The 22590-nt window shown below is 40.3% G+C and overlaps 1 protein-coding gene across 3 annotated transcripts in view; it reads right to left on the reverse strand.

The window, feature by feature from the left end:
- Positions 1-22590, reverse strand: part of ATRX (ATRX chromatin remodeler) — a 105611-nt gene that overhangs the window by 66081 nt on the left and 16940 nt on the right. For all 3 annotated transcript variants that reach the window (XM_034435153.3, XM_087877435.1, XM_087877434.1), the window contains 7 exons: positions 18827-18882; positions 16071-16123; positions 15070-15194; positions 12429-12548; positions 10339-10448; positions 5977-6044; positions 2369-5094 (listed from right to left, as the gene is read on the reverse strand). In XM_034435153.3, the coding sequence (XP_034291044.1) occupies positions 2369-5094; positions 5977-6044; positions 10339-10448; positions 12429-12548; positions 15070-15194; positions 16071-16123; positions 18827-18882 (3258 nt within the window). The remainder of the gene's footprint in view (positions 1-2368; positions 5095-5976; positions 6045-10338; positions 10449-12428; positions 12549-15069; positions 15195-16070; positions 16124-18826; positions 18883-22590) is intronic.

The following is a 22590-nucleotide window of genomic DNA, read 5'->3' on the forward strand; positions in this document are numbered from 1 at the left end:
TGTTTTGATTCGTTCTTTGACATCAGCTGCCGACTTGCGTCTTGGCCTCTGTTAGAACCCTCATGTTTGTCCTGTGTCTACACTCTGCTTGCTGCCTCTGTGACCTCTTTCCCACATCTCTCTGTTGATTGGGCATGGCAGGGGCCACTGTGGTACTCGCATTGGTTTGTCAATGAACTTGTCCCGTGACATATCACTTTTCCTCCCCTTCACTAAAATGGGGGTGGGCATGGCAGAGTGTGATGCACCCAGCCCGCAGGCCGCACATTTGACACCCCTGGTCAAAGGCCTCTTCATAATTTCCATCACATTCCTCTTTATCTTCATCATTAGTCGTCTGTCCTTCATTTTCATAAGAGATAATTACTTCATTTGTCACTTATCGAAATGTCTGGAATACTTCCCTGCTTATATTTAGCAAGCCTTTGTCTCTCATTGTCTTGCTGTTTTTGCCTTTTGCCTAGTCGTTTCTGCTCGGGCACATCTGGCAAACCAATCTGGTGCGATCCAAAAGAACCAATCTTGTCTCGCTGACCTTTAACGAAAGCAAGTTCCTTCAATGGTATCTTCGTCTCCTTAGGGCAAGTACAGTTAATGTGAGCTCCTTTTTTGCAGCCAGCAGGGCAGCTGAATTCGGCACACAGAACAATTTGACACTTGCAGTTGAGGATGTCAAACGGTTTGTCAAGTTTCACAGTGAAACTTGGTATCTAGCTTTTTGGCATCTAGCTTTCCTCTACCAAGATATATGTTTTTGACTTGTTTAAGATTGTCACTCGTGAATTTACAACTGGGGTCCCAAAAGAACCGTTCGTTCCTACTTTTCAAGCACTTTTGGATATATATGTCTTGCAAGATTGGCTGCTGGGTAGTTTCTAGCATCATTGCTACTTTATTCTCTTAACAGTAGACGTATCTGAGAATGTCTTGCATTATCAGACAGCAACAAGTCTCTGTCAGTCCCAATTAGGTTACTGATATGCGTGAATGTTCCCAAGTCTTTGTTTAAATGCCATTGCAGATCAGTTATCATACTCACAGGAAATGAGATCAGCAGTATTAACACTCTCAGATAAAATAACATTTAACACAAAGAGAAACATGGCTGACCTGTGAAACGAACAAAATATTTAAAAGTTATATTTATACAGTTACTTACCAAGCACATCTAAATTATATTAAAGTAACCAAACTATCTTTACGATTCCCCAAGGCATGTCACGTTTGAGCATCCCTAATGTTTGGAAATTGAAAGTTGAAAAATTTGACACGCCCTAGAAACGAAACAAAAATGTTAAAAAGTTATGATATTTATGTACTTACTTACCAAGCATATCTAAATTATATTAAAGTAACCAAAATATCTTTACAGTCCCCAAGCATGTCACCATGTTTGAGCACCCCTAAAGTTTGGAAATTGAAAGTTGGACATTTTGACATGCCCTAATAGGTAGCCCTATGCTGTGGCATTTCATTGTCAACTGGTTCTGAAATTTTGCCCTAAATGTACTTGTCTCCATGTGCATGTTGTTATGTGCGTCACTTATAGAAAATCTAGCCACCTTTTCATGACAGGTAATCTTAAATTGTGATATAAGTTTATATCTGGTTGTTTTAACTGTTCTGTGTTGCAACTATTGAATAATAATTTTATATTTTCATTGTAGCCTTGACCAATTTTGGGAACAAAGGCATTAAAAAATCTGAATCAATGCTTCTACCAATAAACTGAATCAAAAAGCTTCTCTCTATATATATGAACAAATAGGTTGAACATTTCTCATAAATAGTTATTTCATTTTCATGGATTATAAACAGTCTACACTAAGCAACACAGCTATTATTAGACTTTGCTTAAGCCAATGACCTATGAGTATTTTTCATTTTTCTTTCTCCTTTTTCATAATGGTAGATATACATCAAGGCAAAGTTTAGCAGAAACCAGAAATATTGACAGAAAAAAGCCAAAACGTTCCAAGTGAATTTTCTCACCCTGGTATTCTTCCATGCATCTAAATGTACCTATCCGTGTACCTAAATTACAGCTTTCAGAGTTTCTAGTCAGCAATGTTAGTGGCTGACTGAAAATGTTGGAAACTTTAGATTTAAATCAAATTTTATTTTGAACAGTTCATCCTCCTAAGGAAAAAAGGGCCTCCAGGAGGCACCTGTTTAACCATTGTACTGAATTTCTTCTTTTTACCAGTCATATCAACAAGAGAAGCAATTTAGCATAATCCAAATAACATTCTTGAAACCTAAATGCAAAGCACCCTAAAAATGAACATCTTCAATAAATTAATAAAATGTATGGATTAGGCTCAAAAGAAATAATAAATAAAAGTTTAGATGTAAATCATTTGCACACCTGAAGACTGAAAAAATCCCAGTTTTCTGTCCACCAACAAACTTTCTGTTACTGGCTTTATTTTCTGCTCATCGCTGCTTTCCTCACCCGCTGAATTCAAATTTTCATTTTCAGCTTCGTCTGATGAGGATGACGTGGCAGCAGCACTGACAGATGTGTCCTTGGTTTTTTTTAACTCGCGTTTCCCTGTCTCTTTAGAGCCACCTTTGCCGTTTCCCTTCTTGGCTGTCCCTCTCTTTTTGTTCTTTTTCTCCTCATAGAAGTCTTCATCAGAAGAAGAAAGGAACTCGCCTCTCTGTTTTTTTGAATTCCTCCTTTTAGGGTTTTTCTTTTTCTCTTTAGCTTTCTCTCCCTTTTTATTTAAATGGTCTTCCAAAGGGTCACAGACCGCTTCGTTTGGGGGAGATTTCTCAGCATCTGAAACATTATCTTGGAGTTTCTTAGAAGTTCTCCCTCTTAAATTCCTTCCTGTTTTTCCTTCAAGTGTTTTTTGGTTTTTACTGCTGCTTCCAGAAGCACTGCAGCTTTCTTTTTCCGGAGAAGGCTTATCAATTTCAGAAGAGGAATCACTTTGCCTCCTTTCAGAGGTCTTTCTCTCATTTGTGCTTTTTTCTTTTTCTTTTTTGGCTTTCTTGATCTCATCTGAGGACTCGCCACTTTGTTCTTGCTTTGGGGACCGTCCTGCATCATCAGAAGATAAATCCCGTAGTTTCCCCCATGGTTTGCTTTGTTTGCCTGAAGTGCTGCTGTTGTCTTTTCTAGAGGAAACATTCTGTCTTCCTTTCAATGCGCTCTCTTTGACATTTTGCCCCTGCTTTTCCTTAACAGAGGCCTCTTTACCAGATGTGTCTTCCAAAGAGCTGCCCGCCTTCTCCTTGTCTGAAATTAAAAATTCATCAACTTCACTGGGCAATTCATTTTGCTGCTTTTGGTTTGATTCTCTCGTTTCTTTTTTAGGTAATTTCTCTTCCACAGAAATGTAATTCTCTTTCTTTGGCGTTTCTTTTGTAGTTTTCTTTGTTTGCTCTGTTTTTGTTGTATTTTCTCTTTCCAATTCAGAATCATTATGAGAAGAATCTGAGCAGTTCTGGCGTTTCTTTTTAGCAGCACCTAAATCTTTATTTGAATTACCTTTCTTAGCATCAAAATCTGAACCAGAACTAGAACTTTTCCTTTTTCGTTTTCCGTTATCCTCCTTCACCATTCTCTTTAATGTATTAAGCGCCTCTTTGGGTATTTCATTGCTGCTATCAGGATCTGAAGAATTCTGGCTCATCATGGCCACCTCTTGGAGCACCGCAGGCATCTCATCGGAATCCGAACTGGGGTCTCCAGCAAGCTCTTTGTTTGACGGAGGACTGCAAACGGTGCTGCTCGGAGAACTCTCCTTGTCTTTTTTCCTTTTGGACGGTGTGGTTTTTCTGCCATACTTTTCATCATACGGTTCATTGCTATCTTCCTCAGAATTAGAAGTTAAGGTATTTATGTCTGTTGGACGCCTTAAAGGTGTAGTTTTAACTCGTGGAGACCTTCTGAGATCTTCTACCTGTGAAAGGAAATCTTTTTCTGGCATGCATTCAGAACTACAATTTTCTTTTCCATCTTCTTTGTCCTCTCCCTTTTCCAGTTTTTCATCTTGATCCTCAGGTTTCACAGGAGAAGAGGAGAAAGAAACTGGTGTCAATTTTACAACCAATTCCTTCTTAACTTTGGGAGAATGTATCAACTTAGTCCCACCTTTACTATCTTTAGATTTATTTGTATTTCCTGAACCATGTTCTGTTCTGTTTACAGTACTCTGTCCACCTGCTTTCTGCACATCCATACAGGATTCAAAAATATCCTCAGGAACAGATGAGGGAACAGAAAGAATGTCCATATCTGTTGCTTCAATGTTATTAGGTTTATATTGAAGCTCTTCACTTTTGCCAGTCTTTTTATCTTTACAGTTCAATTTTTTGTTTCCCATCCGCTCTGTTACTGGCACACTCTGATCACTGGAAGGCTCACTGACTTCTGATACAATTTTAGTTTCTTTGCATTCTTTTCCTTCAGTTCTTTTCATTTCACTGTTACTCATTTTAATTTCCGTTTCTTTCTCTTTGGTATGTTTCTGTTTGAATTTAGCACCCAGAGTTTGAATCTCCAGGTTCAGACCTTCCTCCAATGCTGCATGAGCCTTTTTAATGTCATTTAACACAGACTTAAACGCCTTCAGCTGACGTATATGTACTGTTCTGTTTATTTCAGAATTTTCAGCTGCCTCCTTGAGAAACTTTATAAAACTAGCATTCATGTTAGTTGTGGTTTCAGCAAGCTTTTTTGTTTTTTTCAGCAGTACTTTTGGCACCATTAATGCTTTATAGGAATAAGTTAGAGCACCAGAATATGGATGATCTAATTTCTTTTCTTCTCCATTACAATTTGAACTATTTTTCTTTGAAGAATATTTAAGGGAATTATCATACATTTTACTTTTATCACTGTCGACTCTGATTCTCTTCTTATTTTGCTGTAATAATTGTTCCAAATTTTCAAATACACTATCACAAGCAGTGACCAAGTCCAGCAAAGGTTCTGGCTGACAAATATAGCAATGCCATTTATTATTTTCATCCATTATAGTTGACAGCTCCTTTCGGCCTAAATTGCGCAATATACATTTTTTGCAGAATGCGTTATGGCAAAAGTCACAGCAAATTAAGTTTCCACCTTCAGCACACCATCTGAAATTAAAGTTTTAACATTTTTAAAATACGTTCCCATAAACAAATGACAGAAGTTTTTCATTAATATACAACAGGACTGAGATATAAGGAGCTAGATTATTTTCAAAAGATAAGACTATCTCCATTTTCTATCACAGGAAAACAAGCCAAATTAGCATTAATCCAGATAACCTAGGGCAGGGGTTGGCAACCTTAAACACTCAAAGACCCACAAAGGTCCTAACTGGAAGCCACCGTTGGAGGTGACCGGAAGTCCGGTTCCCCCATCATAGTCTCCTCCTAGCACAGCATCCTTTTTCCTCTACCTATCCTAACCAAAAGCCCTATCAATTGGGGAGCCGATCAGCAAAAGGGAGCCGCAGCAGAGGGATGAAAGAGCCACATGTGGCTCTAGAGCCGTGGGTTGCTGACCTCTGCCCTAGGGATAGCCAGTAATTCATGAGACTGGAAATTCAGAGCTGTTCTCAAACCATGAGTTCAATGGGACTGGTGCACTTTGTTTCACACTATAAAAACTCATTAACTTCCCCTCAATTGTTCTCCAGTTACTTCTGTATTTTTTTGGGGGGATTAAATGCAAGTAAAATCATACAAATTATAGAAATAAAAAGCAAGGCAAATGAGGTGAACTATTTCTCCTATTTAAAGATCAATTAACAACTTTTGTAGGAACATGTATTTGCTAACTCTAATACATCAAATCCATATAGGCATTATTAACAAACCTTTAATATTGTCAAAATCCTGGGGGACGGGGAGGGGCATTTTCTTTCCAAAAGAAAATGAAGCAATCTACTTTCTGAACATATTAAACAATGTGAGGTAACTTCTATTCAGTTTATCAGGTTTAATTAAATGATGGCAATTTTATACACTTACCTACACTGTTCATCCATTCCATCTGCATCACGGCTGATGTCATCACTCATATAATATTTGAAACAAGTCTATCAAGAAAAAGCATTTTTTTTCAGAAAGCTTAATTAAATTGCTGGGTTATATTGCTTAACAGCATTCTTGCTTATGCATTTTTTAGAACACTGAGGTCTTTTTTTAATTTATTTCATCGTTGCAATCAAATATAAAACACAAATTTTGCTTCCAAGTAATTTAGACAGTAAACTAAGCAGAACTTAGCTGAAACTGAGTCAAGTTTTTTTTTATGAAATGTATACAATGCGTCAAATTGGCCACTAGATAGTTTACATCCCCATCCTGCCATACTATACATAGTATGTACCAAAGTTATATTCCATAGACAATTTATTATTTAAAATTACATTAAATGTTTGAATTATCATTTTCTTCTAAACATTTCTTTACTCATTTGATGCATGACCTTTGAACATTCCTAAATACAGAAGACTTTGCTTAGTGACAGCTTCGAGCAACAGCTGTTTGGAAAGTTAACTTTGTGACCAATGCCCACATTTATGACTTTCATAGCATCTCTGTGTCTCTCAGTCATACATCTGCCATTATAGTCAGTTAGTACAGTATCAAATTGTCCTATGCCTGTTCCATTTTTTCTTCCCCGCCCCCCCTTGCAATCTCTCTGTGGGCTGCTTTTCTCTGCAGTGCATTTCCCCAAAAAGTGCAACACAAATTAGGAAGCTCAGCTCTGTGACCTTCATTAGCCAGCTGCTGCCTGTAACTGATAAGACTTTGTTCCTTCCTAAACAGCTTGAGGTTTGAGCCCCGAGCACACTGTGCAAATAGCCAGCAACACCGCATTGCTTTCAATGTTTGCTCCCCATTGTGTCCCTGCTTAATCTCTTGTAATCTCTTCCTCTCCAATGATTGTAAATACAAACATTAATTCCCTTCTTGCTAATTATCTCACTGCCATACATTCAAAAGTCAAGGGAATGAGGGAAAAGCTCTAAAGTTTGTCCTTTAATCTGGCTTCTTTGTGAACTGAGCTCCAGAAACATCGACATCCCATCGTTGGGAGTCATTAGCTCTTTTGACATCATATCCTTCTGACACTGTAAACCAAAGGAAAACTGAAGTAAAACTGTAAGCACAATCACAGTCATGTGATTTCCCACTTAGTGACTGTGTCACTTAGCGACCAACTTACTGGTCCCAATTATGGTTGATAAACAAATATTACCTGTATAGTAACTTTATCTCTGAAAAAAATTAAAATTAATAAAGCATATTATGATTGGCCTATAGGCCTTGAGTTTTGGTACACTCTGTATATTTAATAGAGTACTGGGTCTGCGTCAGTGGTGGGATTCAAATTTTTTTACTACCGGTTCTGTGGGCGTGGCTTGGTGGGCATGTGACTGGGTGGGTGTGGCCAACTTGATGTTACTCACATCAAGGGGCACCTTGCCTGGCCTCTCCTCAAAGGCCTCAACGAGATAATTTCCCTGCCTATTTATTTACTACTACTGAACATCCAAAATACACTAATCCTATGTATATATGCTGTATGTACATATTACATAGTATAGTGTGTATATAAGCACACAAAAAATACATTATCTACTATATATACAGTATGTGTATGGTACACACACACACAAACACACAGCTCTTCTAAAACTATACACATTCAACCTCACTTACTGCATTTGGAAAAACATACCCAGAGTCCACTTTCTGCCACACATTTAACTATAACGTCTGTACATTAGAACATTACACACGCCTTCAGATGTTCTTCCCTAGTCTGCACATACATGACTGTTAGAGCCAGGAGTGGTCATGGATTGAGTAAAATGTGGTGAAACTTACTTAATAACGCTCTTGCTTGGCAACCAAAATTTTGGGCTCAATTGTGGTCATAAGTCAAGGACTATCTCTGCCTTCCTCTGCATGGCAGCCTTGTCCTAGTAAACTCCTCCTTTCTGGCAATTTTCCTCTCTGTTAGAGGGACCAAAATAATCCAGATGATATAAGGTTTCCTGCTGGAGTTGGACTAGATGGCCTCCAACAAGGTCCCTTCTAACCCTGCTATTCTATGATTCTGTAAGGATCTCCTGCTGGAGCAGGGGTTGGACTAGATGACCTCTGAGATACCTTCCAGCCCTAGATTGCTGTGCTGTTTCAAAGTGTCTTCTGAAGCCACGTCTAGTGCCAGGGTTTGTGGTCCTTCCTTCCTCCTCTTTTTTCTCTCGCTCTCCCTTCCTCCCTTTCTCCCTCCATTTATCTATCTATCCATCCATCCATGCAACTATATGTCATTCACTTTCCCCTCCCTCCCTCCCACCCTTTCTTTTGTTCTTCCTCTTTCTTTTTCTCTCTCTCTTCCCTTCCTCCTTCCTTCTCTCCTTCTAAGGCTAGGAGACCCACCCGAAACAAAAACTCCTTTGGATGAAACCGCCCATTGCCATCCAGCTTATTCAACCGAAGACAGACAGACAGACAGACAGTCAGTCAGACACACACACACACACACACACGTCTGTGATGGTAAGTTGCAAAGTGCAAACTAACGAAAACTTTTTTTTTTTGCAGTGCTTGTTTTTCTCAGTCCCAAGCCCAAGTCCCAAGTTTTCCTCTCCTTCATCACAGCGCGGGCCTGCAAGGGGGGAAATCTTAGGTGTCTGCTACCAAAGAGGATCCTGGGCATTGCACTCAATGGGGAAATGAGAAAGGGAGCTGCCGGCATGAAGGAAAGGCAAAGAAAAAAAGGGGCTTCCTTCCCCCACGCTGGCTGCTCTGTTGGCTCCAGTTGTTTCGTCATTGCAGCTTTGCCACTGCAGCAGTAGCATGCCCCATCCACCACCGCCCAGGCCCCAGCTTCCCCCAAGCATTTCTTTGCCTACCTGATTTCCCCTCCGTGGCATTTTTCCATCGTGCTTCTCCCATTGTGTGCCAGAGAGGGAGAGCGCCATGTGGGATGCAGCTGAAAGGTAGGCAAGCTGGCTGGCACTCAGAGACCGTGTGGTCGAGGGAGCCAGACGGAGAGCAGCAGCAGCTATGCCGGGCAAGCAGAGATGAGGGGTGACTGGGCACAGTATGGTGGGCAACACAGAATTTTTACTACCGGTTCGCCCGAACCGGCCAGGACCGGCTGAATCCCATCACTGGTCTGTGTGTATATGTTTGTGTGCATTACAAAAAATGTAAGGGCATATATGTATGTTTGTGTATGCCTGTGTATGTTTGTATAAGGATAAATAGAAACATAATTCAATATTGAAGAAATGTAATCCAATTTCTATAAAGTAGTCTGGTGTTGATGATTCCACAAGGATTCCTGAAAGGAAGACCATAAAATTGGGGATGTTTCTCTGCTTGGGGGCTGCAGGATGGGACCCTTGCTGAAAATACCCACTCTTGGGCTCCTATCCACCAAGCTTTGTGGGAAGATGGAAGGGAGCCACAATTATCTGCGAAAAGCAGCCATGAAAGGTATTAATGATTGACCAAAAACTCAAATGGCACTTGCAAACACAATGGCAACCAAGGCAGCTCCTCAATAGAGGTGGGACACAACAGTATTGAGGCTGGTGGTTCAGTGTGTGGCTGCTGCCCATTCCAGTGTAAAACGACACTAGTACACTAGGGACTGCAGAGGAGCCAGCATTAACGCTTTTTGTGAAGGTTCCTTGTGATCCAGTAAGCGGTATCTTAGGCTGCTTACCCCATTGTTTTCCAGAAGAGTCTTGAGATGAGTTTCTCTTAAATATAGGAGGCAGTGGACTGTATCTAATAAACCTTTTGCAAGTCAGTAGTTCTTGAACTACAATATTGAATCTTGAAATACAATGTTGAGTCCTGCCCAAGTAGCTTTTTAAAAAGTAGGGATACTGCAGGGAAACTAGGAAGCCATTACCTAAGAAGTTTCTGAAAAGACTTATTTGGAAGTAAAGGCTTCTTTTTTTTTTACCACCAATTTATCTGGAACCATAATGCCCTGGGCCACCGCCTCCCCCCCCCCCCCATAAAAGTAATGTTCCTGATTTCTGTAGCAGAAACATTACTAAAACATTTTGAAAACAATGGAAAATGCGTTCTCCCTTTCTGGATGCATCAGGTCTCTTTTGACCAGAGATGGAAAGAACTTCAGTAACTGCCTAGATATTGCAATAACTATTGAAATTTTCTTGTTTCCAAAGTATTTTTGTCTTATTCCAAAAGTTTAAGGAGACAATACTTTTTTATAGACCGCAGAAGACAAAAAAGTGGATTTTCAATAAATTTATCTTCAGTCTATTGGTACATTCATGAGAATGTTGGTGCATAGAGATAGATAGAAAGAGAATATATAAATATATATACCTTACATATAAGAACTTTCAATGTTGGATGTCTGTAGATAGAATCTTTCTGAAAATGATTCACCTGCTGACCACAAGCTGTACAGCTAACAATTCCATGAAGCCCTTCCTCTACCAGAGAGACAGACCGGGGGGGGGGAGAGGGGGGGGAGAGAGAGAATGTGTTAGAAGCTCTTCATTTTTTTCGTAAAGCATTATTTTAACACATTTTATCCAGTATAATTTGAAAAGAGATTCTTCACGTTAATGGCACAATTTTGTCATATTATCAAGCACATGTGGAAGACACTGAATGGGGGTTATTACAAGGCATGTAGAAAAATACTATTGAACAAATAAAGAATACAATTATTAGCTTCCATTTTAAGACATTTTCCTACACTTAAGCTTTTATAGTTGTAATTCAATATCATAATATGAATAAGCATTTCTAAGTAGATATCAAGTATATATCTTTTAAATTATAATTTATAATTAATATAAATAATAAAGGATAATTGTTATAAAAATTTACATATAAATGCTATATGACTTATAAAGACAACAGGATTAACAAGCTTTTAAGGAAGATCTCAAACTGAACAAAAATAAGTTTCAACTTCTAAGTAAAAGTGTATTTCACATTTTCAAAATAATTAATATTTATTTATCAAATTTTCAAGCCTACATACAGTTCTGATTTGCCTGATTTCCATTTGCATGGGATTTGTGCATCAGTCTCACAATTAGTTTTGTAATTCACAAAACATTTCTAATTCATCAAGTCCATACACAACTTTCTCAGGTTGCAGATTCTAAACACACACTGAGCTACATTATAGAACAATAACAAAGATTTGTGGCCACTGGTTTTTCCTTTAAGTGGCAAGAGCGAACAATTAGTGAGCAACTATGCTCAATTTGTTTTGTACATCATATACATTTGTATATGATTTAATTTATTTTAGCTATCTTAACTTTTGTATTGTATGTATTTTAATTTTGGCTGTCCACTGCCCTGAGTCCCTTTTGGGAGAAGGGCAGTATACAAATTCAACAAATAAATAAATGAAATACAGGAACTGCTTCTCCAAGAAACATTTTGCACACCATTAAAATCTTCTATATGGCATGAATAAGAAACTACATCATCCAATACACACTTCCTAACAGCAATTAGATCCCTAAAGTTCATTAAGCAGCTGATAAAATATTTCTCTTTTCTTGATAGCTTTTTCTTAACCAACACCTGATACCTAAGTTTCTGCACACTGAGATTTCTTTTGTGGTTTAAAAGGATGCAAAATGGGAGACGATGTATCACAAAGGTGGACAGGGACAGATTTTTTTTAACTTGAGTTAGTTTGGAGGAGAACTGAACAATTTTTCTTTTTAGATTATTTTAGATTATTTTACCTTTTTTGTGTTCCTCTCACCTCAAAATGTAAAGGAAGTATGATGCTGATTTCTAGCAGTTGTGAATGGCAGGGCAGCCAGGGCCACAGGAAAAGAGTTTGTAGTCTTCTTATATCGCTGGGCTATCAGCGCTGCCCTAACTCCCAAGTGCCAGTCAGCAACACAACTACTGTAATTCTTATTAACCTATCTTAGGTTCAGAAGGCACTGAAAACCAGGGTGGATAAAAATCAATGATTTTTTAAAAAAAAATTAAAAAAAACAGATTTTTTTTATTTAAATCGGATTTTTTTTATTTTTATCGAATTTATTTTAATAAACTTTTGGGGTAAAAATCTATCGTAAGATAGTTTTCTATTTAAGATACATAAATAATTTAGTTTATTCAGCATGAAATGGAGCTTAGTTCTGTAGCATGAGGCTGTATATTCTGCAACACTGGGACTATCGGTGAGTCAACAGTGGGTCAAAGGAGTAGCAGAGATGGCAGTTGCTCTTTAAAAATTATGATTTAAATCGAGTTGATTTAAATCAAGCCTTTTTACTAGTGATTTAAATCATGATTTAAATTGTGATTTAATCAACTCGATTTAAATCAAATCCACCCTGCTGAAAACCAACATACAATACGCACAAAGTAATAACCAATGTGGAATATTTTAAAGATAGAATTTAACGTAATTCATAATGCATTACCTCCTCGCTTCTTCTGAGCTTCTGGTTTTAGTTTAGTAGTATTTCTGTTCCTAAATTCAGGTCCTTTAAAGTCATCTTTGTCTTCATTAAGTACTGGCTCTGGTTGTACAACAATAGTTCCTAAGAAAATTATAGTTAAAAAGTACAATAAAATTTATGAAATCAGAACTCCTACGTTCAAATTTAATCATGTATTCATACAGTTATTGGGCCCTGAGGATTAGCCATTTTATCTAACCTTTGTGATTACTCCAAAACACTATAATTCCAAAGGGTTTTTTAAAAAATCTTCAAAAGAAGGCTTTGTCAATCCTATTTTGGCAGACTTTTTCAATTCTCCTGGTATTTTTATGGGGTGCCAATGTCTCATCTACTATCTGGGAATAATATCTAATTATTAACTGTATATGATAATATGATAGCATAAGGTGAAAAAAAAGAGCCTTGGTGGCGCAGCGGACTAAACTGCTGTTAAAGTAGCACTTAGCTGCCAGCTGCCTGCAATTACTGTGAGTTCAATTCTCACCAGGCTCAAGGTTGACTCAGCCTTCTATCCTTCCGAGGTGGGTAAAATGAGGACCCGGTTTGTGGGGGCAATAAGCTGACTTTGTATAAAATAGAACACCGCGGGGGAGGGGGGGCAGCAAAAAGCCCTACTAAGCAGGTATATATAAAAGTATGAAGGCTACTGCTTAAAGCATTGTAAGCCACCCTGAGTCTCCAGAGAAGGGCGGCATATAAAACGAACTAATAAATAAATAATAAATAAATAAATAAATATTCCTGGGTAAACCTTTCTGCCTTTTTGTCCTGCTTTTAATGAGTTTCACTTACTTCATCTTTCATACATGTACATTCACACCAATGCAGAGTACAAATAGTATCATCGTATCATGGTATTAGATAATGATTAGTGTTATATATTTGTGACAAAATTCTTACATTAATATATGGATTATATAGTTCACTAATAAATGTGATAATACATGATTAGCACATAGAGAGGTACTCAAATATAGTGCAATATACATTTATACATTAACTGCAACATCCAATGTTCCTATACTTCAGTATAGCAACATTACAGTTATAATATCATTTATTCATATATGGTCCACAGACCAAGTGACAGAATTTAAAAATACAGCACACCATTAATACATGCATTAACAGTACATATATAAAAGAAACCTTATAGTTACCTATAGACATAACCCTACACACACACAATACACCAGTTTCTGTAAGCTAAGGCTGTAAAGAAAACTTTTGCTACTACCTTCAAAACACCTGGATATTGTATCAGGGTTCCAAATAACACACCCTATTTAATAAGAATACATCAATCCCCCACCAGGAGTGGAGTGGAGTGATCAGAGTCAAGAGATATACCGTATTTTTCGGAGTATAAGACGCACCTTTTCCCGCAAAAAAAGGTGAAAATCTGGGTGCGTCTTATACTCCGAATGTAGCCCTGCAAACGGAGATTTCAGAGGCTGAAATTTCAGATGATTACCAATGCGAGTACAGTGGGCACTTTAAAAGGATGTTTACATGATAGATTATACTAAAGAAATCATACCAATCACTTTTTAAAAGGTATTTTAAATTCCTTTTTCAATAGTATTCAATTATCTAACTGAATGTACGCTACATGTTCCCTCTATTAAACTCTCCCACTAAACTGTTTTTTCTTATACATACCATTTAATGATTTCTACATATGGATTATCTATGCATTATCTCCCTAATAGAGGTACTTGATGATTTATCTAATTAAAGTTCTTTAGCCTTAGCTTCCCAAATAGCAGATTCTCTTTCAATTTATCAATTATGTGCCTTCAATTTGTTTGCTATTCTGATCATCTCTGGCCAGTGCTTTTCCCTCAGGCCAACCCCCCTCACAGGCTATTGTTGTGGGAAAAATAAGTGGCAGGAGTATAGGTCAGGGGTCCCCAACCCCCGGGATATGGCCCACTACCAGGCTGTGAGCTGTGGGGAACCAGGCCACAGAAGCAGCAAGAGAGCGTGCATATCCCCACTTGCACAAGCGGCTCGCATGGAACCATCCCCTCTCCCCTCCCCCACCTGTCCACAAAGCTGGAAAGGTTGGAGACCTCTGGTATAGGTAGACTTCAACTTACAATTGGTTGCCTAGCGACCATTCAAAGTTACAGCAGACCCCCCCCCCCTCAAAAAAAAAAAAGCTACTGATATCTCAGTCTGAAGTTACAGGCGCTGGAATGCCTCGCTTCTCTCACTCCATCCCACCACCACCAATTGGATCCCTACAGGCCTGGGGCCTGACTCCCACCCTGCTGGGCCCCACACCTGAATCACCCAATCACTCTTGCTTACTTAATCCTGCTTGCTTAATTGGGGCATGTTTAAAAAGTGAAATGTTACAAATATATTCTTTTAATTGCTCCAAAACTTTAATTTATATTATATTTGTATACAATTTGTTGTAATATACATTTAAATTAATGAACTGCTGCTACTTGAACAAGAATCCATTCTTTTTATCAGTAGCAGCCAGCAGTTTCAAAATGGAAGAGACAAGAAAGAACAGAGAAGTTTATTCAGTGACTAAGAAAATATTCTAATATTGACAGTACTTCTAAACTAACAGATTAATTACCTTTTGGCAAACTTTTCATATCAACTTCATTTTCCGAGTTTTCATTTGAAACATCTTGAATAATGGTTTCGTCTAAAGTTTGTTCTTCATCTGAGCCAACATATTTCGTTACAACTATGGGTTTTCTGAATGAGCAGCAAAGACAAATATTCATTATATCACGTGTACATATTTAATAAAATTACAGAACTTTAAAAAACTCCAAATTTGCACAACATTACAGCCTGAAATTATATTTTTATGCAAGAAATCTAACAGTTTATGAAGAATTAAAAAAAATCAACTAAAAGAATTATAATTGATAATAATATATAATTCCACATAGTCAATCAATCAGAATAGAGGGACCTTGGAGGACTTCTAGTCCAGCCCTCTGCTCAAGCAGGAGACCCTATACTATTTCAGACAAGTGACTGTCCAGTCTCTCCTTGAAAGCCTCCAGGGATGAAGCTCCTGAAGGCAACTCCTGTTCCACTGGTTAATTGTTCTCACTGTCAGAAAATTCCTCCTTATTTCCAGGTTTCTTCTCTCCTTGATTGGTTTCCATCCATTGCTTCTTATCTTGACTTCTGATGCTTTGGAAAATAAGTTGACCCCCTCTTCTTTGTGGCAGCCCCTCAAATACTGGAATGCTTCTATCATGTCCCCCCTAGTCCTTCTTTTCTCTAGACTAGCCATATTCAGTTCCTGCAAGCGTTCTTCATATATTTTAGTCTCCAGGTCTTTAATCATCTTAGTTGCTCTTCTTCACTTTTTCCAAAGTCTCAACATCTTTTTTGTAATGTGATGACCAAAACTGGATGAGGTCAATTCTGTGCAACTGGATTTTAGATCTGAGAATATTTGTATTCAATGGGTAAATTAATATTATGAATTATTTTTAAAAGTGCACCATAATATTTCTGTTAAATCACCTCTTGAGCATAATTATCAATTCTTATAGTCAATCTCCTGATTCAGAGAAGCAGGAAAATTAAAAATTTAAAAATATGCCAACTAACCTTTTGGAGCGCGATGATCCTAATGATTTGGATCTTTCAGAAGAGCTACTACCCTATATATGAAAAAATGCAAACCTCTTATACAAAATGAAAATATCATTATTCCTCTGTCTGTGCATATCATCTCAGATATTACTTTGAATGCAAATTACTTCTGTATTTCAACCCTTAAGACACCATAAAAAGTTCAGCTACAAATATTCATTACTACATAAAGGTATGCTTTAATTACTGGATGCGTTAAAATAAATTGGAAAGGCAAAAAATATGTGTAAGTAAATTTTTGCCTAATATTTAATATAATAAAGAAATGTGTCTAATTTGTATGCTGGATGTTACTATAGAATCACTGTATAAAATAAGCAAAAACCGTGGGTGAAATTACTGAAAACAATCGAGCTGCTTTCAGTTACAAAGAAAAAGAATTCTGTGTCAAAATAAATCTCTCTCACAAGAATATATCAAGAAGCCAAATGTTAGCAGTCCCCGACTGGATGGGGATCTTGGTCACTAAGTGCAACGTCATGTGATCAAACCAACTTAGGTGGGCAGATGCAGCAGTCCCTGTGGTTGTCTTTAGGCAAATCCCAGGCAGTTGCAGCATCACCGCTGATTCTGGCAGTGAAAGCTGGCAGTGAAAGCCACCAGTGGTGGTCACGGGCCTGCAAGGTGCTGCCACAGACACAACTGAGAGTTTTAAGTACCCCTCATTCAGCACCATCATAATTTCAAATGGTTACTGAAAGCGTCAACATTACACAAGGAGTACACGGAGCACTTATACCCATATTCAGCTAGAATAGTTGCGCACATCAAGTGGCTGAAAAGCCTGCCATGCTGTGAACCCACAAGAAATGTATGTTTGGTGTATGGAAGGAGAGTGCCTCATGGCAGTTATGACTCTCTTGAATGTGTCTGCACACTGTGCCTATCAAGACAGGATGTTCAAGACACAGACCCATTCTTAGGATACTCAAGTCCCTGGAAATTGGAAATATGTACTGTGTGCACATGAAGTATAAAACTAGAAGGTAACAATTTTGCTCTGCCAGCATAGGTGGGGCAGATCTCAAAGAGACAGTCTTCCTGAACATGATATAGCAGTATAGTATAATTATGGTATTGGAATCCAAGTGGAAGGCTGAGGTTGCGGTCCATCCTCAGCTACAGGGCCACTCACTCGCTCGCTTCACTCTCTCTCAACTCAACCTACCTCACAGACTTTTTGTGGTAGCAATAAAATAGGAGGAAGGAACATTACATATACCTCCTTGAACTCCTGATTTAAAGGTGGAATAGAAATTTTAAAATAAATACAATACAAAGCTGGCTTCATCCCCAGATAATAGTGGAGTGGGGTAAAAGAATTTGTATCCATCACACCTAGAGAATGCTCAATAATGAATCTGACCCAGCCATAGTCACAGTTTAGCCAAATCAGTTGAAATATACGGAAAATGCTTGCCCACAACATGCTTAGCCCAGTTAAGAGGATTTTTTGCGGCTCAATGTGTTACACAAACCTAACCTGTTTCATTAGTCACTTGGACTGTGTGGACTAAGAAAATCTGTTAATAACTGAAGTTAATATCTTGCGTTGTGTAATCCAGTCAGTCCTCCCTAGACTGTCTCTTATTTGAAAGTAGCTTCTTATTTACTGCCTTTGTCACAAATGGACTGGCTCTGAATTGCTCCTCTGGAAAACAAAAATACTAGGAAAAACAGGAAAAATAAGCTTTGCTATCCTTGCAAGTTTATTCACGTAGTTGTATTTAAATATATAGAGAGATAGATAGATATATATGTAGAAATAGAGTCAGGTCCCTTATATTTCTATTGGGAGGCTGGCATTCCAGTGGGAGGGGGGAGGATTGGAGGGATCTCTATATGAAGTTTCTGTTTCCTGCATCGCTGTGCTATGGGAGGGGTTTGGTTTGCACTGCTTTAAATTGCTGATTTTTAAGTGGGAAGATTTAGTTCCTGCCTAGATCTCTTGCTATCACAAGACTTTCAAGAAAAGCTCCTTTTGGAACAACTTTAGTTTCAAGAGTCCTGCTTTCTTGCGAAGATTGGGAGAGGCAAGACCTTACAGAGAGAGAAAAAGAAATGCAAGCACACAAACAAAGGGGCACTTCTTTTTCTGGAGTTGGAAGCTAAACAGGATCAAGCCTAGTTAATATGTGAGGGCAACTAGACTAGACTGGGAAGTTGAAAAAACAACTCTGAACAAAAATATGGCAAACCACATCCATAATGGTGCCAAACAAGCTACATGATTGTGTCCACAAAGTCATCAGTTCAAAAACAGCTTGATTGGAAAGAGACTCTGGTATACATAATGTTAGAGTACTTCAAAGTATAGAAGAATTGCTTTGGACACGTTACGATAACAATCCCTCACTAAACTTTTCAAGGCTACCAAGTGAACCTGAAAACTGAAGATGCAACTTTTCATATTTCAATAGTGATAAATAGGGATGTTAAACAATGTTTAACATTTGAAATGTCCCACTTCGATCATTCAGAAGTCTTTCATGCCTAAAACAAAAATGGACAAAAAGTCGGTTTTGCATTTAAGGTGAGCTGTTTGGTACTTGGAATGGAGTGTTTAAAACTTAAAAGAAATATTTGGGATTCAAAACAACTCAAATTGAGAGAAATTTGGAAATATCTAATAAAAGTAAGATGAAAGCTGAACTATCAAATAATTTCCCATGTATTGTTATATCAATACAATTACTATTTTCTATTCTTACCTCTTCCTTGTTGTTTTCCACTGGGGCTGGAATATTTCCAGGCATACTTTCACTATCTACAAGAAATATACAAACATGTCATAGCAACATTTTAAAAATTATAATAATTTTATTTATTTATTTATTTGTTTTCATTTCTATACCGCCCTTCTCCAAATAGGACTCAGGGCGGTGAACAGCCAAAGTAAAAAAAACAGGACATACAAAATTTAAAATCAGTTTAAAATAATTAAATATTTTGGCCGTAAATTAAAACAACCCAATTTAAAATCAATTTAAAATTTAACTCAAGCCAGCCTAGCTAGTTGAAATAAATAGGTTTTCAGGACCCGACGAAAAATCCGGAGGTCTGTTATTGTACGTATCTCTGGGGGAAGGTTGTTCCAGAGGGTGGGTGCCACCACAGAGAAGGCTCTCCCCCTGGGGGTCGCCAGCCGACATTGTCTGGCGGACGGCACCCTGAGGAGGCCCACTCTGTGCGAACGTACTGGCCGGTGGGAGGCTATTGGTGGCAAAAGGCGGTCTCGTAAGTACCCCGGCCCTAAGCCATGGAGCGCTTTAAAGGTGGTCACCAACACCTTGAAGCGCACCCGGAAGACCACCGGAAGCCAGTGCAGCTCGTGCAGGAGAGGTGTCACATGGGAGCACCTCGTCGCCCCCATAATCTCCCGCGCGGCCGCGTTCTGGACCAGCTGGAGCCTCCGGGTGCACCCCAGGGGGAGCCCCATGTAGAGAGCGTTGCAGTAGTCCAGGCGGGAAGTGACGAGTGTCTGAGTGACTGTGCGTAGGGAGTCCCGATCTAGAAAGGGGCGTAACTGGCGTATCAGGCGAACCTGATAAAAAGCCCCCCTGGCCATGGCCGTCAAATGATCTTCTAAAGACAGCCGTGCATCCAGGAGGACGCCCAAGTTACGAGCCCTCTCCGTGGGGGCCAATGATTCACCCCCAATAGTCAGTGATGGCACCAACTGGCTATATCGGGACGCTGGAAACCACAGCCACTCGGTCTTGGAGGGGTTGAGTCGGAGCCTGTTTCTCCCCATCCAGGCCCGCACGGCTTCCAGGCACTGGGACATCACTTCAGGGGCATCGTTGGGGTGGCCTGGGGTGGAGATGTACAGCTGGGTGTCATCAGCGTACTGATGGAACTCCACCCCGAAGCCACGGCTTTACATAAATGTTGAACAGAAGGGGCGAGAGGACCGACCCTTGTGGCACCCCACAAGCAAGGTGCCTCGGGGTCGACCGCTGAGCCCTGTCAACACAGATTGCGACCGGTCAGAGAGGTAGGAGGAGAACCACCGCAGAACTGTGCCCCCCACCCCCGCCAACCGGTGCAACATGATACCATGGTCGATGGTATCAAAAGCAGCTGAGAGGTCTAACAGGACCAGGATAGAGGAGCAACCCCTATCCCGAGCCCTCCAGAGATCATCCACCAACGCGACCAATGCCGTTTCCGTGCTGTGCCCAGGCCGGAAGCCGGACTGGAGCGGGTCTAGATAGACAGCTTCATCCAGGTACCGGGGAAGCTGTTGCGCTACCACACTCTCAACAACCTTCGCAACGAAGCGAAGGTTGGAGACTGGACGATAGTTAGCCAAAACAGCCGGATCCAGAGAGGGCTTCTTGAGGAGGGGCCTCACAACCGCTTCTTTCAAAGCGGCCAGCAGGACCCCCTCACTCAAAGAAGCGTTAACAATCTTCTGGAGCCAGCCTCGTGTCACCTCCCGGGAAGCCAATAAACATGTGGTCGCGTTCAGCCGTCCCAGGACCCAGGACCCTGTCCATGTCCTCGGGAGCCACAGGATCGAACTCCCCCCATGAAACACTCTCAAGACCTGCCTCAGTCATCCCGTCTGGACATACCCAGTCAGAGCCAGCCCTTCCCGAATCTGAGCGATTTTGTCATACAGATACTGCACAAAGTCCTCAACTCGACCCTGCAAGGGGTCATCCCGCACTTCCAGGTGGAGGAGGGAGCCGGTCACCCTAAACAGGGCGGCCGGGCGATTATCTGATGACGCGATAAGAGCGGCAAAGTAGCTAGACTTCGCCGCTTTTATCGCCGCTAGGTAGGTCTTAATATGAGACCAGACCAGTGTTCGGTCGGATTCGGAGCGGCTGGTCCTCCAACTACTCTCCAGGCATCTTTTCCGGCGCTTCATCTCCCTAAGCTCCTCGGAGAACCAAGGAGCTAGGTGAGTTCGGTGCCGGGTCAGAGGCCGCAAAGGCACGACACAGTCCAAGGCCCCGGCAGCCGCACTATCCCAGGCGGCCACCAGGTTTTCAGCCGAGTCATGAGCCAGTCTCAGGAAATGGCCCAAGCTCCATCTGGAGCCTATCAGGGTCCATCAGGCGCCTGGGGCGGAACCACCTGGTCGGTCCCGCCTCCCTGCGGCGGGGTGCAGCGGTTAGAAAGTCCAGTTGAAGGAGCGAGTGGTCAGACCATGACAAGGGTTCGATGGCTATATCCCCTATATCAAGGCCACTCAACCACTGACCAGAGACAAAAACTAAGTCCAGAGTGCGTCCCCCTGTGTGAGTGGGGTCATGAATTAACTGAGTAAGGTCCATGGCCGTCATGGAAGCCATGAACTCTCAAGCCACCTCAGACGTTTCACCGATTGATGGAAGGTTGAAATCCCCCATGATAACAAGTCTGGGGGTGTCCACCGCCAATTGTTCAAAATATTCAAGTGACCTTATATTTATGAAGCTATTCACTATTACACCATGTTGATGGGGGAGCGGGGTCAATGGATAAAGCCTTGCAGAAGAGGTAGGGGTAAGGAACACCAGACTTGCGCTATTCATCACCTAACACCCCACTAGATGGTTTGGGGCGGGGGTAAAGCAGCGAATCAAAATATAGAACAACTAACATGATTACCAATAGAAAAAAATATTTGTAACTTGGGGTTGAACTGTAGGGTTCTTGATGATCTCTGAGCTTTCTTGCAGACATTTCATTACCAAACTAAGTAACATCATCAGTGCTAGAAAGGAGTGGGGTTTGTTCTTATTATTATCTGCTAATGGCTTGTGGATGTGTTCTTGGTAGTTTCTTGATTAGGCTGTTGTTTACTTACTGTTAGCATGTTTGTCTGCGTTGGTAGTTCCTTGGTTGTGGTTTTGTTTACTTCTTAAAATTGTTGGGGGAGTGTTAACCTTGGTGTTAATCTCTAGTCATACAGGTGTTGATTGCTAATGAGGTGTTTTGGTCTTTTGGGTTCCCTTTGGGCTTTTTTATTGTCTCTTTTGAATCAGGGGTGTCAAACTGGCAACGCATAGGCCACACCCACCCCAGCTCTGCAAAGACTAAAAACGTGGTGATATGTCATGTGATGCAATCGAGTTTGACACCCGTGGTATAGATGATGTTTATCACAATGTACCTGTTGATGGTAGATCTGTCTCAGTGCCAATTCTCCAGGAATTTTCTGGAGTTTTTGGACTTGGCTTGATCTAGGACAGGGGTTTCCAACCTCCAGTCTCTGGACCGGCAGCGGTCCACAGAATGCCAGCAACCGGTCCACACAAACAAGCGAATCCCCATCTGCAAGTTACAGGCAGCACGCGAACCCGTGCCCCCTCTGGTCTGTGGAAAAACCTTTCCCGGGAACTGATCCCTGGTTCCCCAAAGGTTGGGGGCCACTGATCTAGGATGCTCACAGTTTCCTAATTGAAACTATGGTCAAGTCTGTCTATGTGTTGTGAAATTAAGAAGTTTTATGTCTTCTGCCTGATAGTTGGTGTTCATG

Source organism: Pantherophis guttatus, chromosome 12 (genome assembly GCF_059756535.1).
Source record: "Pantherophis guttatus breed Tessera chromosome 12, ASM5975653v1, whole genome shotgun sequence".
NCBI lineage: Eukaryota > Metazoa > Chordata > Lepidosauria > Squamata > Colubridae > Pantherophis > Pantherophis guttatus.